The following is a 14240-nucleotide window of genomic DNA, read 5'->3' on the forward strand; positions in this document are numbered from 1 at the left end:
TATGATATCTGGATTTCGGATTTGGCAGTAAGTCATAGCCACAAAGAAAATGGCGAATCAAGGTCCTGGGTTGCCCAGCGGGCCGTTGTATAACGATTGGACATCAGTTGCAACGCATATGTCGGAGATTTAGCCGTATTGCATCTGCAATGCAAGATCGTTCCAAGGAACTTGCAAGGGTATACGTTGGTAGAATTTTGCCAGTCCTGCCTCCTACACTAGATCATAATGTACACGGTCATTCGCTATAATATTATTGGGAATCTTCCCATACACTAGGATCACGGGGAAGCAATAGAGCAGTACTTACAGAGAGAAATGCAATTGCGATAAAAAAGTAGTATATCGACCACGCATCATGCCCCTCCTGCAATGAATAAGAGAAGACTGAAGCTGCAGATGCCGGGCCGATGATCCTTGCTACTGCGACAACCACCATAACGATTCCATTGGTTGTTCCGAGCGAGGCGCGATTGGGAGCAGCTGCTCTGATGAATAATGCCATGCAGGCTATGAGTTCTTGTCAATTCAACGGAGCGCAGGAAGTGTTGGATTAACATACGGAAGCACAGGACCAGGCCAGTTTTCAGCGTAAGCTGGACGATAACACACAGCCACACCGCTATGCCTATTCCATAGACCCGAGCCAGAGCATTGGCCACTGGAAATAAAATGACGATGGGTATGCCGGAGCTAACACCGGCGACAAAGATAGTTTTTGCACCGAAGCGATCGTGTAAATGAGCGTAGAAAAGCAGCTGAAATAGTCCATGTATGATAGCTGATGCCGCAAGTAAAGTGCCGATGCGAGGAGGGTCAAGGGAAAGACCACCAAGTTCAATCGGTGTCGCATAGAAAACAGGTAAGACCGAATTGTACCCCGTTTGAAACAGGCCCATGGTGGTATAACTCGCTGTCACAGTCAACACTTTCGAGGTTAGCAAGGCGCGCAGCGGAAGCGGCTTTGGTTGAACTTCTCCGGGACTCCCTTCCCCAGGATCAACTATGACGTTGGTCGATGGCTGGCGAGGCCTCGAGTATGATTGTCCCAAGAATCCTTTTTTAATTCGCTGCCAGAGCGGTGTTTCGCCAGTGATAGAGACGCTCTTGTAACCACACTTAGTGTGATCCAAAGATGGGTTTTCAGGCGCTCACCTCTTTAAGATGGATATAGGTGACTAGCCAAATTATCCATACAGAAAATGCTGAGACAGAGCATGGCAGGAGATATGGGTAGGTTTTGAGGAGCTCTGATCGCCCGAAGATGTCAGGGAACCTGTCTGCTGGTCGGGAAAGCGATCCCCCAATGAGTGGTCTAGTAGATGCCGTGAACCTCAATGCGAGATAAAATGTACTGTACGCCTACCCAATTGCGTTTCCGATCATCAACGGAATTGGTATATAACTGTATGCCTTGGGCATGTTGGTTGCGTCAGTGATGTCCATCAGCATGCTCTTGACCATACTATCGCTCGGATCAAATGCTCCGCAGATAATACGACTGGTCGAGAATGTCAGCAATTGATGGTCACAGACACTATTCGACATTTAACTGGACACGCTGACCTGACCACCAGACCAAGGAAGGCCTTCGACAGCCCAAACGAAAACATCGAAATAATAACTGCTGATAGAGCTATCAGTATTACAGGCTTCCGCCCGATGTGGTCGGATAGTTGACTCCAATGAAAGATGGTCAGGGTATGAGCTGCGTAGTATGACGATTGCTGGAGAGAGTAGTATCATGAACAAACGAAAGGGTAAAAACGATGGAGACATGCTTACAAGGATGCCGGCATAGTGTCCAACCTGAGTTTCGTCTCCGTGAGTGACTCCGATGTCTCTGATGAGCTTGACAAAGTTCCAGTTGTGATAAGATATAAGTCCAGCGAAGGGAATATACTCACTTGAGGAATAAACGGCGCAAGGGTCCCAGAAGAAATAAAATCTGGCATCTCCAAGAGCAGTAGAATCCAAAATTGATCCCATGGAAGAGGTGTCTTGGCCGTTGGTTGCTCTGGTCGTTGCAGAAGAGGTGTCTCCTCGTCATCCTGCTGGGCAATCATGGTGGTGCGAGGGAACGGCTCGAATGAGAAATGCAGCTCATTATACCACGTGAAGTCATTCCAATGAGGCGGTTGCTGACCGGCTTGTTGGCTGGCTAATCGATAAGGCCTGATGGCAGACTGCAAGAACCTGCTTTTGGTGATCAGTTGACATAGAATCAGTCACACGGCACTTCCTATTATGTAGCACCCGGGCATAGCCGCCACTGGCCAAGGGGTTCGCACTGTCGCCTAGAGGATCTCGGGCTCACCATTGGTTAACTGACCTTAGGCTAGAAGGTCAGCACCCATGCGAAGTGGAGACATAATAACAAAATGCCCAAATTAACGACATTGAACAATTTCAAGTGAGGACACGCTACGGCATGAGGCACATTGCATTACATAAACACGTCGACCGTAAGTATATGTGGTGACCATCACTGATGGGCCATTGCGCGCGTACCTATTTATGCCAATACGCAGGCGCCACAGGTCCGATGACTTATTCGTTTACTTGTGGTCTGCCTAGTCCGGCGAAACACAAGCTAACACAACGTTAACGGGGATTCGGGCTTATTAGATGAGAAGTCGATCCACGAAGTCGGCGGTCGCTGCTAGCTCGTCGATAAAGAGTACAGAACAAGCTCAAAGTTATAGGCTATGTGACTGCCGGGGTCAGAAACGTAAAAGTAAGCACCTCCCTATTACGCACGTACGTTGCCCCGTGTACTTGCCTTCCAATTTGAGACATTATTTGCATCTAGGAACTTGCAACGGTATAGGTTAGTAGAGTTTTATTAGTTCTGCCTCCTACACTAGATCATAACGTACACGGTCATTCGCGATAATATCATTGGGGATCTTCCCATACACTAGGATCACGGGGAAGCAATAGACCAGTACCTACAGCGAGAAATGCAATTGCGATCAAGAAGTAGTATATCAACCACGCATCATGCCCTGCCTGCAATGAATAAGAGAAGACCGAAGCCGCAGACGCCGGGCCAACGATCCTTGCTACTGCAACAGCCACCTGGGCGATTCCATTGGTTGCTCCGAGCGAGGCGCGATTGGGAGCAGCTGCTCTGATGAATAATGTCATGCAGGCTATGAGTTCTTCTCAGTTCAACAGAACACAGGAAGTGCTGAATTAACATACGGAAGCACATGATCAAGCTAATTTTCAGCATAAGCTGAACGGCAACACACAACCACACCGCCATGCCTATTCCATAGGCTCGAGCCAGAGCATTGGTCACTGGAAATAAAATGACCATGGGTATGCCGGAGCTAACGCCAGTGATGTGGATAGCTTTTGCACCGAAGCGATCATGTAAACGAGCGTAGAAAAATAGCTGAAACATGCCATGTGTGACACCTGATGCCGCAAGTAAAGCACCGATGCGAGGAGGGTCAAGGGAAAGACCACCAAGTTCAATCGGTGTGGCATAGAAAACAGGTAAGACCGAATTAAACCCCATCTGAAACAGGCCCATGGTGGCATAACTCGCTGTTACGCTCAACACTTTCGAGGTTAGTAAAGCACGCAGCGGAAGCGGCTTTGATTCGACTTCTGCAGGATTCACTTCCCCAGGATCAACTCTAACACCACTCGATGACTGGCGAGGCCTCGAGTATGACTGTCCGAAGAATCCTCCTTCAATGAACTCCCAAAGCGTTGTCCTAGTAGAAACGCCCTTGTAACGACACTTAGTCCGATCCAGAGATGAATTTTCAGCATCGCGCTCACCTCTTTAAGACGGATATACGCGACTAGCCAAGTTATGAATATGAAAGATGCCGAGATAGAGCATGGCAGGAGATATGGGTAGGTTTTCAGCAGTTCTGATCGCCCGAAGATGCCAGGGAATCTGTCTGCTGGTCGGGAGAGCGATCCTCCAATGAGTGGTCTGATAGATTCTGTGAACCTCAGCGCGAGAGAAAATGTACTGGATGCCTACCCAACTGTGGTTCCAATCATCAACGGAATTGGCATATAACTGTATGCCTTGGGCATATTGGTTGCGTCAGTAATGTCCATCACCAAGGTCTTGATGACAGCATCGCCCGGATCAAATGCTCCGCAGACAACACGACTATGGTCAAGTAATTGACAATCACAGCTACTATTTGATATTTAACTAAACACACTGACCTTACCAGTAGACCAAGGAATGTCTTCGACAGCCCAAACGAAAACATCGAAATAATAATTGCTAATAAAGCTGTCAGTATTACAGGCTTCCGCCCGATGTGGTCGGACAGTTGACTCCAATGAAAGATAGTCAAGGTATGAGCTGCATAGTATGATGATTGCTCGAGAGAATATCAGCCACGAATGAAGGGGTAGGAACGATGAAGACTTACAAGGATACCGACATAGCGACCAACCTGGGATTCGTCTCCATGAGTGACTCCGATGTCTCTAATGAGCTTGACAAAGTTCCTGTGATCAGATATAAGTCCAGCGAAGGGAATATACTCACTTGAGGAATAAACGGCGCAAGGGTCTGAGAAGAAAGAAAATCTGGCATCTCTATGAGCAGTATAATCCAAAATTGATCCCAGGGTAGAGGTGTCTTGGCCTTTGGTTGCTCTAGTCGTTGCAGAAGAGGTGTCTCCTCGTCATCCTGCTGGGCAATCATGGTGGTACGAGGGAACGGCTCGAATGAGAAATGCAGCTCATTATACTATGTGAAGTCATTCCAATGAGGCGGTTGCTGACCGGTTTGTTGGCTGGCTGATTGAACCTGATCGAGATCAATTGACTTGAATGATTATGTTACAGCACCCGGGTATAGCCGCCGCCATGGCCAGGGGGACCTGATGGGGGTTCGCACTGTCGCCTAGAAGCTTATCATTGGCTGACTGACCTTAGTAGGCTAGCAGGTCTGTGAGATTGAACGATTTCAAGTGAGGACATGCTGCGGACATACTACAGCAGGCACATTTCATTACATAAATACGTCGACCGTAAGTATGCAGTGGGGTGATCATGCCATTGCGCGCGTACCTACGCAGGCGCCACAGGTCCGATGACTTATTCGTTTACTTGTGGTCTGCCTAGTCCGGGGTGCATTGTACACAAGCTAACGCAACGGGGATTAATCGGGCTTATGAGATGAGAAGTCGTTCAATGAAGTCGGCGGTCGCTGCTCGTCCATAAAACAAGTGACAATGGTAGGTTATATAGCAGCCGGGGTCAGAAACGTAAAAGTAAGCACCTCCTATTACGCACGTTGCCCCGTATACTTCATTACGTTGTACGGGTAGCTACTCCACAAGTAGTACTCGCCCGGAAGGGTTAAACCTTGCGCGCATGGTCTGCGCGTGCGAGACTAGAGACATAGCAAAATGTAAGAGCTGAACGTGTAATGGAAGCTCGCTGCGTTACGTCTACGATGACTGTCCTTCTTTATACCCGACCATCGCTATCGTAGCACTGAGACACCAACCTACTATGGTGGACGATAGGTTATGGTTCGATTTGCCGATTTGCCGCCACTTATTTGGAAGTCCGATCGATGCAAACCCTCCCACTTTGTTGCGCGTCCTTTCAGCAGTTTATATCGTTTCTACTATGAAATCTACTTCTCACCTTACTATGTGCCAAGCTTTGAATGGTACGACTCAGCGATAAAAGTACAGAGTAGGGATGCGCAATGTTCCCTTCAGACTTGGCATGCTACTTTCGCTGATGACTGACCTTGACGTTGCTCACTTCTTTAGCATGTACAGACTCTCCTGCTAACATTCTCAAGTCGGCCATCGTTCTCAGCGCTTTGTATAATCACACGTCTATCGTGCCAAACATACAAATACCATGGAAATACACGCGCAACAACACCTGGACCACCCGCCTCTTCTCCAACCCCCGTCTTTTCATACTCCTGACTCATCACTGCACCTACCACTAGGAACAATTCACAGTCTATATGTCCAGATAGTGGAACACCAACGCACAGAATCAGCTGTCAAGGCACTTTTACTGATTCTCGTTGTATTTCAACATCGGTCATCAAGGACCAGTTTGGTTGCTAGTCGTTCTGGATAATTTCCCCTTACCACTTGGTGCAAACACAGGTACTTCGTTCCAGTAGTGATACAACAAGAAATAGCTTTGCCTAAACCTTTTCAAACATACTTCGAAACACCATATGACGGAGCCTGCACCAAATTTCTCCTCCCTGCAGACCACTCGACAACCATTTCCCTACACAGTACTGCTAGTTGATACATGCACACGCTCCTGGAAAATAATCGAATTCATGCTAGTTTCTGCATCGGAGTCTTCCACGAGTTTGGCGTTGTATTCCCGAACGCTCAGGATGAGGCGTGGTCCCAGCACAAACATCTGCACGACCAATAAAATTTCAAGAGTATCATAGAGTATCTGGACTCCAATAGAATTTGAATTCTACAGAAATGATGAGCAGTGGTTGCACGCAGATATCAGCAACAGGTCGGCGCACCAAGAGTGCTGGAGAGAAAGTAGCAAGCTGGAAGCAAGAGACACTAACAAAGCTAACATGTACAGAAATTGAGCAGAAAAATATAACCGCATTCACATCACAAGCTCACCTTGCAAAATAGAGAACGTGAGATTGTATGAGCACTTTGAAACAGTCCCCGATGGCCGATCCTGCCGATGGGCCGAGTCGTCGCAGCTCACGGAAGTGTTTCACAGCCACCCAGATTGAAAGGCACAGTGCGAGGACCTCCCAAACAGTGTTGAGCATCCAAACCATCGAAAGAAAAAACTTGTTATCCCCTCCGTATACATAATCGCATATATATTTACCAGAGAGGATCAACTCCTCTGGTGTTTATCCAATGAGCTGTGTTCTTCGAGTCGACAAGTAAAGCTTACCCGCTGGAATATCGTAGAGTCCTATTGCCCCGATTACTCCGCAGGCGATGTTTACAGCCAGGAAGATAATAACAAGGAATATAAGCATCGCTCTAGATTCCTGATACATGGCATGCAACCGAGTAATCATGATCACTTGCACCATGTATTGATCAGGTCAATATCACACAGTATTGCACCTGGGTCACTTACCGCCCAACATGGCAGTCAAGGCCACAATTGTCCCACTTGATGCGTAGTACACGGTAGCGCCTAAAACTCGCAATTAGTGAACGCCCTCGCACTAATTTCAAAGACTCCGACTTACACCTATTGAGTCGTTACGTTGAACCAAGTTTAATGCTTGGAATCTCACTCACCCCTACATATGAGCGCATTGATTGGATGGAAATGAGATGGTTGCAGAATACTTACTGCATCTGTCAGCGATACCGATAGCATAGTTTCTGTGTCTCGCCGGTCAGAAAAATGGAACACAGCGCACATGAGACATACGCAGAATATTGACACTAGTAGTCAGAGATGAGTCATTAGCACAATGCAAAGTTGTTGATCTCGACACATACGCAGAAAACGGTATTCCAATATAGCGTATCTAGAACATTTTGGAGTCAGCACTAGTTGCCCACCACGCTAAAACACAACATGAGGCACGAACAGTCAAATACAGTACGGTCATGAGAGACCATCGTTGTCTCTGTCGCGAATTCATTGCATGCTCTTGTTTTCTTCTGATACAAAACTCTCGTCACTCACCCAGATGAGCTCAATCTGTGGCACCATTCTCAGCGAGTTGGCTGCGGCGGCGATAATATCGACGTACCTCTTGTCCGAGTGTTAAGACTGGAAATATCATGAGAATATCAGCGATTTTTGAACACTGTCCTGCTCACCCCAATCGTATGCCACCACGACGCCGGCGGCAACTACAAAATCACAAGTCAACGTTAGATCTAGACATCTTGATGCGACAAACCTGCCCAATAGCTGAGAAGAATATTGAAATTGATTTGCGGCCACCAAGTTGGATCATTTGAGACGTAGGTCATGTTCCAGGGATGTATGTGACGAGTGGGAAAGGTTAGTGGTGTATAACGACAGCGTTCGTGCTAGATATACCACCGTTCAGCATTTCTATCGCCAAAATCAGTATGATGCTCGGAGATCTATATCTAATCCCGTATCAAGACCCTTGATCCGGTGAAACAGTTCGAAATCAAACAAAAAGAGGCCCTGGATAATCAAAGGAGACTTTGATTTACAAACCAGTATTGCCAATGCAATTACTCGGACACCAGAAAAATCCCAGTGGTTAGTGATCGCAAACTTATTTCCAATGCCATTTTCGAGGTGTTCTGTAGTATGAAACCATGTGGCCATCGATCCAACCGCGATGTGATCGCAACTCACGCTGTGTGATTGATACCTGTTAAATAGACGCCATACATACTAGGTCGAAAGAGGAATCGCACATGGGAGACGAGAACCCTGCAACAGGCAAAAAGCCCGATTTCTGATTGTACAGCCTCGGTCAGTGGCCATTGTATTTCCGTGATGTTTTGGAGTGCCGACTTGAGCAGGAGCCGGTACCGGTAAAGGTTGCGAGCTAAAAGCGAGATCCATCAGATAAACCAAGCACGCCATTGTCACTTCATCATACTCAGCAAATTCATGGGCAGGCTACGAAAGTCGTATCGTAGTTGGATACTTACACATGCACAGCCATCGCACAGACACATCGTCGCTTTAGAATCCTTGCTCCTCCTTCACAGGATGCCAAAGATACAAATCCAACAGTCACATGTCGCAACATGCAGATGCCACCACATGCAAAAATCGAGGAGCTCTTTATGAAATTTGAAATCTTGTAGCCATCGATCTAACACAGGTTTAAGCATGATGCGTGATCGAAACAGTGACAGAGAGTAGGTCGAAGTGGAGCAACTGTATCTCATCTTATCCGCCGCCTTGAACTATTGGGCTATCATGACTATATCAAAATGATGAACAAAGATATGACAAGAATGGAGCGAATCTGATCTAGAACGCACTATATTCAATGCATCATGCGCTTGATGTGATGGTGATGTATTGCACTGCCAGATGCATCATGATTCCCAGTGAAAATCGACAAGAATGAGGTAGATATGTAGAGATAGATGTCTAAGTACAAATTGAGGCAGATACAAATCTAAGAAATTCGAGACGGCAAAACTCTGATTTTGTGCAAAACGCATTAAAGAATCCTTGCAACAGTAAAAAAAATGCAAGCATGTCAAACTTCGATCGCGTAGTTTGCAATATTTTTTGAACTTTCAACAAACTTTGCACAACGCCCATATGTACGCAATGCGCATGTGCATCGTGCATCTTTTGTTTTGTGTAACTCCATAACTTGTACCCCACGCATTTGCATTATGTTTATTCCGAGCTAGTGCAGTTGAACCACTCGCAATGTCGCATCTTCTCATCCGCCCACCATGTCATTTGTCCCCGCCACGACCTCGGCTCGATACAATCATTCCCTCGGACCGAGTCGCGTTTCAAGTTCTCACTAAGCCCGCGACTATATCTCTCGCAGACTACAACATAACAACCACGAGCCCACTGGCAGAGCGGCGAGCAGTTGATTTATTCACTGTGACTGCCGTTTCTAGTAGTACCCGGACGAACTTATTCTCTACTTGCTCCAGCCAGAGATTGCATCTCTGAGGCTCGACATCACTGCCCCGCCATGTGCATACAACCAGGTCATGGCCATATTTTCTAGCACAACAGTGAGCCTTTCAATTGAAAGTGTCGCGAACAAGAAAACAAGACTAATAGACTGATAAATATCACTATGGATATAGACACCTACGAGCTTCATACTGATCTTGGTGACGCTCAGCCCAAAGAACGAGACCACGACACACCTGATCTCGGTAACGCTCAGCCTGAAGAACGAGAACACGACACACCTGATCTTAGCGACACTCAGCCTGAAGAACGAGACCATGGCGCACCTGATCTTGGTGCTGCTGATCTTGATCAAGACACTAGACCTGGAGCAACTTCACTGCATGGCGCAACTGGAAGATATTCAAGATGCGATGGCATTCATCACTGCTTTGCGAAAAGCAAGTCTCGATGACTCGCACTCTCGACTACCAATGGATGCACTATAAAGGCTTCGAAACCCTCTTCGTGAACTCCCTGACTCGGACACCACTGACCCCGACCTCATTCTCTCATTAAAGTTTTATTTCGCCAATACCACGATCAAAGCCTATAATACTATCCGTGATGCTACCATGGAACGACATCCCGACGACGATATCTACAGTCATCATCGGATCAAGCGTACTGCTGCGGAAATCAGTGGAGTTGTTCCAATCGTCCACGACATGTGCCCAAACACCTGCCTTGCCTTTACGGGTCCATATACTGATATCGATCATGATGAATGCCCGAGGTGTGGAGAGGAGCGCTGGGACACAAAGAAGAGCACTGCGCAGAAAAAGGTCGCTTGTCAGACATTCGATACCTGTCCAGTTGGGCCGCAATTGCAGGCTCTATGGCTTCACCCCGATCATGCAGAGAAGATGCGTTGGCGCGTTTTTATATTAATCTACCGACTAGTACTATTAAAGGTATACATGCACAAAGCGGCTCTACAGGTGCGTGGTATTCATGATAGCCGCGCGTATCTTCATACTAACAATGATTTGCTTTATAGCTCGGCTCGGCTGGACCCACCGAAAGGAACGGCGCCGGTAATGATGCAGATGAGGAGTAGCTGATGGATACGAGGCGGGATGGTGGGATGGCGGGATGGCGGAGGCGGGCGCGGGAACAGCAATACCACGAGCACCTAACCATCGCGATACCCATAGATACATCATTCAATAGCATTAGATACCTATTCACCCCACCCAAATGGAACATTTTCAACGCATATATGCATCTAAAAGTGATCTAAAGCCAACGAGAATCGTATCGAAGCGCTAAATGTTCGTTTCGATCTCTATCTTTTTTCGTCTCGAAAAGTCCCACTTTTCTAAGGAAGTCGAAACATAGCGAAAAAATCCATTCCCTTATATTTTTTTCGATCTGTATCTACGCGTATCTACCTCATTCTTGTCGATTTTCACTGGGCATGATTGATTATTCCTGATTGACATATGTTGTATACCTATACAACACCATCCTCAAATCGAAAGAGAAATTGCACACGGGAGACAATAAGCCTGTCAATAAGCCTGTGACAGCCCTATTTCTGATTGTACACTGGTACAGGCTGGTCCTGATGATATCGTGTTTCAGTAAGCTTCTATTCTGTGAGAGTGAGTATGTCAGATGTCATTGGCGGACTACAAAATTTACACGTTGGAGAGCGGGCCAGCGGCCTGAGCCAGAGCGAGATAGACGGTGATCATGATGCAAGCTTGACACCGTGACGAGCCTAGTCTACGTATTGACTAGTGTTTGGACTGTAGAGACCCCGAATGTGCAGTCTCCTGGAACTCCTACTTCAACTTGATCAGTGAACCGGTGAGGAAAGTAGAAGACCATATATCACGATATATAGTACATAATCACAAGAACTAGCAGACTGACCTTAGGCTAGAATGTCAGCGCCCATGCGAGGTAGAGGAGACATAATAACAAAATGGCTAAATCAACGACATTGAACAATTTCAAGTGAGGACATGCTACAGAAGACATACTACAGCACGAGGCACATTGCACGTCGACCGTAAGTATACATGGTGACCATGCCATTGCGCGCGTACCTATTTGTTATTCGCAGGCGCCACAGGTCCGATGACTTATTCGTTTACTTATGGTCTGCATGGTCCGGCGAAACACGAGCTAACGCAACGTTAACGGGGATTCGGGCTTTTTAGATGGGAAGTCGTTCCACGAAGTCGGCGGTCGCTGCTAGCTCGTCGATAAAGAGTACGGCAGTGGATAGAACAAGCATCAAAGTTTCTGATGGTGATAGGCTATGTTATCAGCCGGGGTCAGAAACGTAAAAGTAAGTCCTATTACGCACGTTGCCCCGTTATACTTGCCTTCCAATTTGAGACATTATTTGCATCTGCGATGCACGATCATTCCAAAGAACTTGCAAGGGTACAGGTTAGTACAGTTTTGTTAGTTCTGCCTCCTACACTAGATCATAATGTACACGGTCATTCGCGATAACACTATTGGGAATCTTCCCATACACTGGGATCACGGGGAAGCAATAAAGCAGTACCTATAGCGAGAAATGCAATTGCAGTCAAGAAGTAGTATATCAACCATGCATCATGCCCTTCCTGCAATGAGTAAGAGAAGACCGAAGCCGCAGACGCCGGGCCAACGATCCTTCCTACTGTGACAGCCACCTGGGCAATTCCATTGGTTGCTCCGATCGAGGCGCGATTGGGAGTAGCTGCTCTGATGAATAATGTCATGCAGGCTATGAGTTCTTCTCAGTTCAACAGAACACAGGAAGTGCTGAATTAACATACGGAAGCACATGATCAAGCTAATTTTCAGCATAAGCTGAACGGCAACACACAGCCACACAGCCATGCCTATTCCATAGGCTCGAGCCAGAGCATTGGTCGCCGGAAATAAAATGACCATGGGTATGCCGGAGCTAACGCCGGTGATGTGGATAGCTCTTGCACCGAAGCGATCATGTAAACGAGCGTAGAAAAGTATCTGGAATATGCCTTGTATGATACTTGATGCCGCAAGTAAAGCACCGATGCGAGGAGGGTCAAGGGAAAGACCACCAAGTTCAATCGGTGTCGCATAGAAAACAGCTAAGACCGAACCAAACCCCATTTGAAACAGGCCCATGGTGGCACAACTCGCTGTCACAGTCAACACTTTCGAGGTTAGCAAGGCGCGCAGCGGAAGCGGCTTTGATTGGACTTCTTTAGGACTCCCCGGATCAATTATGACGTTGCTCGATGGCTGGCGAGGCTTCGAGTATGATTGTCCGATGAATCCTCCTTTAATTAGCTCCCAAAGCGGTGTTTTGCCAGTGGTAGAGATGCTCTTGTAACCACACTTAGTGTGATCCAAAGATAGGTTTTCAGGCGCTCACCTCTTTAAGACGGATATACGTGACTAGCCAAATTGTCGATATCAAAAATGCTGAGATAGAGCACGGCAGGAGATATGGGTAGGTTTTCAGAAGTTCTGATCGCCCGAAGATATCAGGGAATCTGTCTGCTGGTCGGGAGAGTGATCCCCCAATGAGTGGTCTAGTAGATACCGTGAACCTCAGTGCGAGATAAAATGTACTGGATGCCTACCCAACTGTGGTTGCGATCATCACCGGAATTGGCATATAACTGTATGCCTTGGGCATATTGGTTGCGTCAGTGATGTCCATCAGCATGCTCTTGATCATACTATCGCTCGGATCAAATGCTCCGCAGACAACACGACTGTGGTCAAGTAATTAACGATCACAACCACTATTTGATATTTAACTGAACACTGACCTTACCACCAGACCAAAGAATGTCTTCGACAGCCCAAACGAAAACATCGAAATAACAATTGCTGATAGAGCTGTCAGTATTACAGGCCTCCTCCCCATGTGGTCGGACAGTTGGCTCCAATGAAAAATGGTTAGGCCATGAGCTGCATAGTACGATGATTGCTGGAGAGAATGGTATCATGAACGGAGGAAAGGGCAAAAACGATGAAGACATGCTTACAAGGATGCCGACATAGCGACCAACCTGGGATTCGTCTCCGTGAGTGACTCCGATGTCTCTAACGAGCTTGACAAAGTTCCAGTTGTGATCAGATATAAGTCCAGCGAAGGGAATATACTCACTTGAGGAATAAACGGCGCAAGGGTCCCAGAAGAAATAAAATCTGGCATCTCCAAGAGCAGGAGAATCCAGAATTGATCCCATGGAAGAGGTGTCTTGGCCGTTGGTTCAAGTTGCTTTGGTCGTTGCAGAAGAGGTGTCTCCTCGTCATTCTGCTGGGCAATCATGGTGGTACGAGAGAACGGCTCGAATGAGAAATGCAGCTCATTATACTACGTGAAGTCATTCCAATGAAGCGGTTGCTGACCGGCTTGTTGGCTGGCTGATCAAGCTCAAGATCAATCGACTTAGATGATTATGTCACACTGGCACCCGGGTACAGCCGGCCAGGGGGTTCGCACTACATACTACTTCAAGACATGCTACAGCATGAAGCACATTTCGTTACATAAATACGTCGACCGTAAGTAGACTTAGGTGGTGACCATGCCATTGCGCGCAGGCGCCACAGGTCCGATGACTCGTTCGTTTATGGTCTGCGCCTAGCTGGTG

At 47.1% G+C, this 14240-nt stretch overlaps 5 protein-coding genes across 5 annotated transcripts; 1 reads left to right on the forward strand and 4 right to left on the reverse strand.

Moving 5' to 3' along the window:
• Positions 1–253: 253 nt before the first annotated feature.
• Positions 254–2066, reverse strand: F5147DRAFT_774881 (major facilitator superfamily domain-containing protein; the record flags this gene model as incomplete). Its single annotated transcript, XM_041441643.1, has 7 exons — positions 254–510; positions 563–1106; positions 1156–1315; positions 1367–1501; positions 1567–1727; positions 1786–1851; positions 1908–2066. The coding sequence occupies 7 exons, from the start codon at positions 2064–2066 to the stop codon at positions 254–256; spliced, it is 1482 nt and encodes a 493-aa protein (XP_041291639.1).
• Positions 2067–2898: 832 nt separating this feature from the next.
• F5147DRAFT_637529 (major facilitator superfamily domain-containing protein) lies at positions 2899–4790 on the reverse strand (the record flags this gene model as incomplete). Its single annotated transcript, XM_041432946.1, has 7 exons — positions 4535–4790; positions 4416–4481; positions 4204–4364; positions 4010–4144; positions 3799–3958; positions 3208–3715; positions 2899–3155 (listed from the first exon to the last, which is right to left on the reverse strand). Exons 1-7 carry the CDS (start codon positions 4691–4693, stop codon positions 2899–2901), a joined length of 1446 nt encoding a protein of 481 aa, XP_041291640.1. The 5' UTR covers positions 4694–4790.
• A 1438-nt stretch (positions 4791–6228) lies between these two features.
• F5147DRAFT_837831 (uncharacterized protein) lies at positions 6229–8412 on the reverse strand. The gene is made up of 13 exons (XM_041444100.1): positions 8391–8412; positions 7895–8329; positions 7812–7844; positions 7742–7761; positions 7675–7689; positions 7577–7615; positions 7485–7513; positions 7414–7427; positions 7111–7170; positions 6919–7053; positions 6630–6867; positions 6521–6572; positions 6229–6465 (listed from the first exon to the last, which is right to left on the reverse strand). The coding sequence occupies exons 2-13, from the start codon at positions 7965–7967 to the stop codon at positions 6262–6264; spliced, it is 912 nt and encodes a 303-aa protein (XP_041291641.1). The 5' UTR covers positions 7968–8329; positions 8391–8412; the 3' UTR covers positions 6229–6261.
• A 1348-nt stretch (positions 8413–9760) lies between these two features.
• On the forward strand, positions 9761–10958 carry F5147DRAFT_837832 (uncharacterized protein; the record flags this gene model as incomplete). Its single annotated transcript, XM_041444101.1, has 3 exons — positions 9761–10041; positions 10088–10577; positions 10637–10958. The coding sequence occupies 3 exons, from the start codon at positions 9761–9763 to the stop codon at positions 10694–10696; spliced, it is 831 nt and encodes a 276-aa protein (XP_041291642.1). The 3' UTR covers positions 10697–10958.
• A 1152-nt stretch (positions 10959–12110) lies between these two features.
• Positions 12111–14012, reverse strand: F5147DRAFT_837833 (major facilitator superfamily domain-containing protein; the record flags this gene model as incomplete). The annotated part of the gene is made up of 7 exons (XM_041444102.1): positions 13751–14012; positions 13629–13694; positions 13410–13570; positions 13218–13352; positions 13007–13166; positions 12420–12957; positions 12111–12367 (listed from the first exon to the last, which is right to left on the reverse strand). Exons 1-7 carry the CDS (start codon positions 13913–13915, stop codon positions 12111–12113), a joined length of 1482 nt encoding a protein of 493 aa, XP_041291643.1. The 5' UTR covers positions 13916–14012.
• Between the last annotated feature and the right edge of the window lie 228 nt (positions 14013–14240).

The sequence above is a fragment of the Suillus discolor genome (genome assembly GCF_016758755.1).
Source record: "Suillus discolor strain FC423 chromosome Unknown F5147scaffold_35, whole genome shotgun sequence".
Taxonomy (NCBI): domain Eukaryota; kingdom Fungi; phylum Basidiomycota; class Agaricomycetes; order Boletales; family Suillaceae; genus Suillus; species Suillus discolor.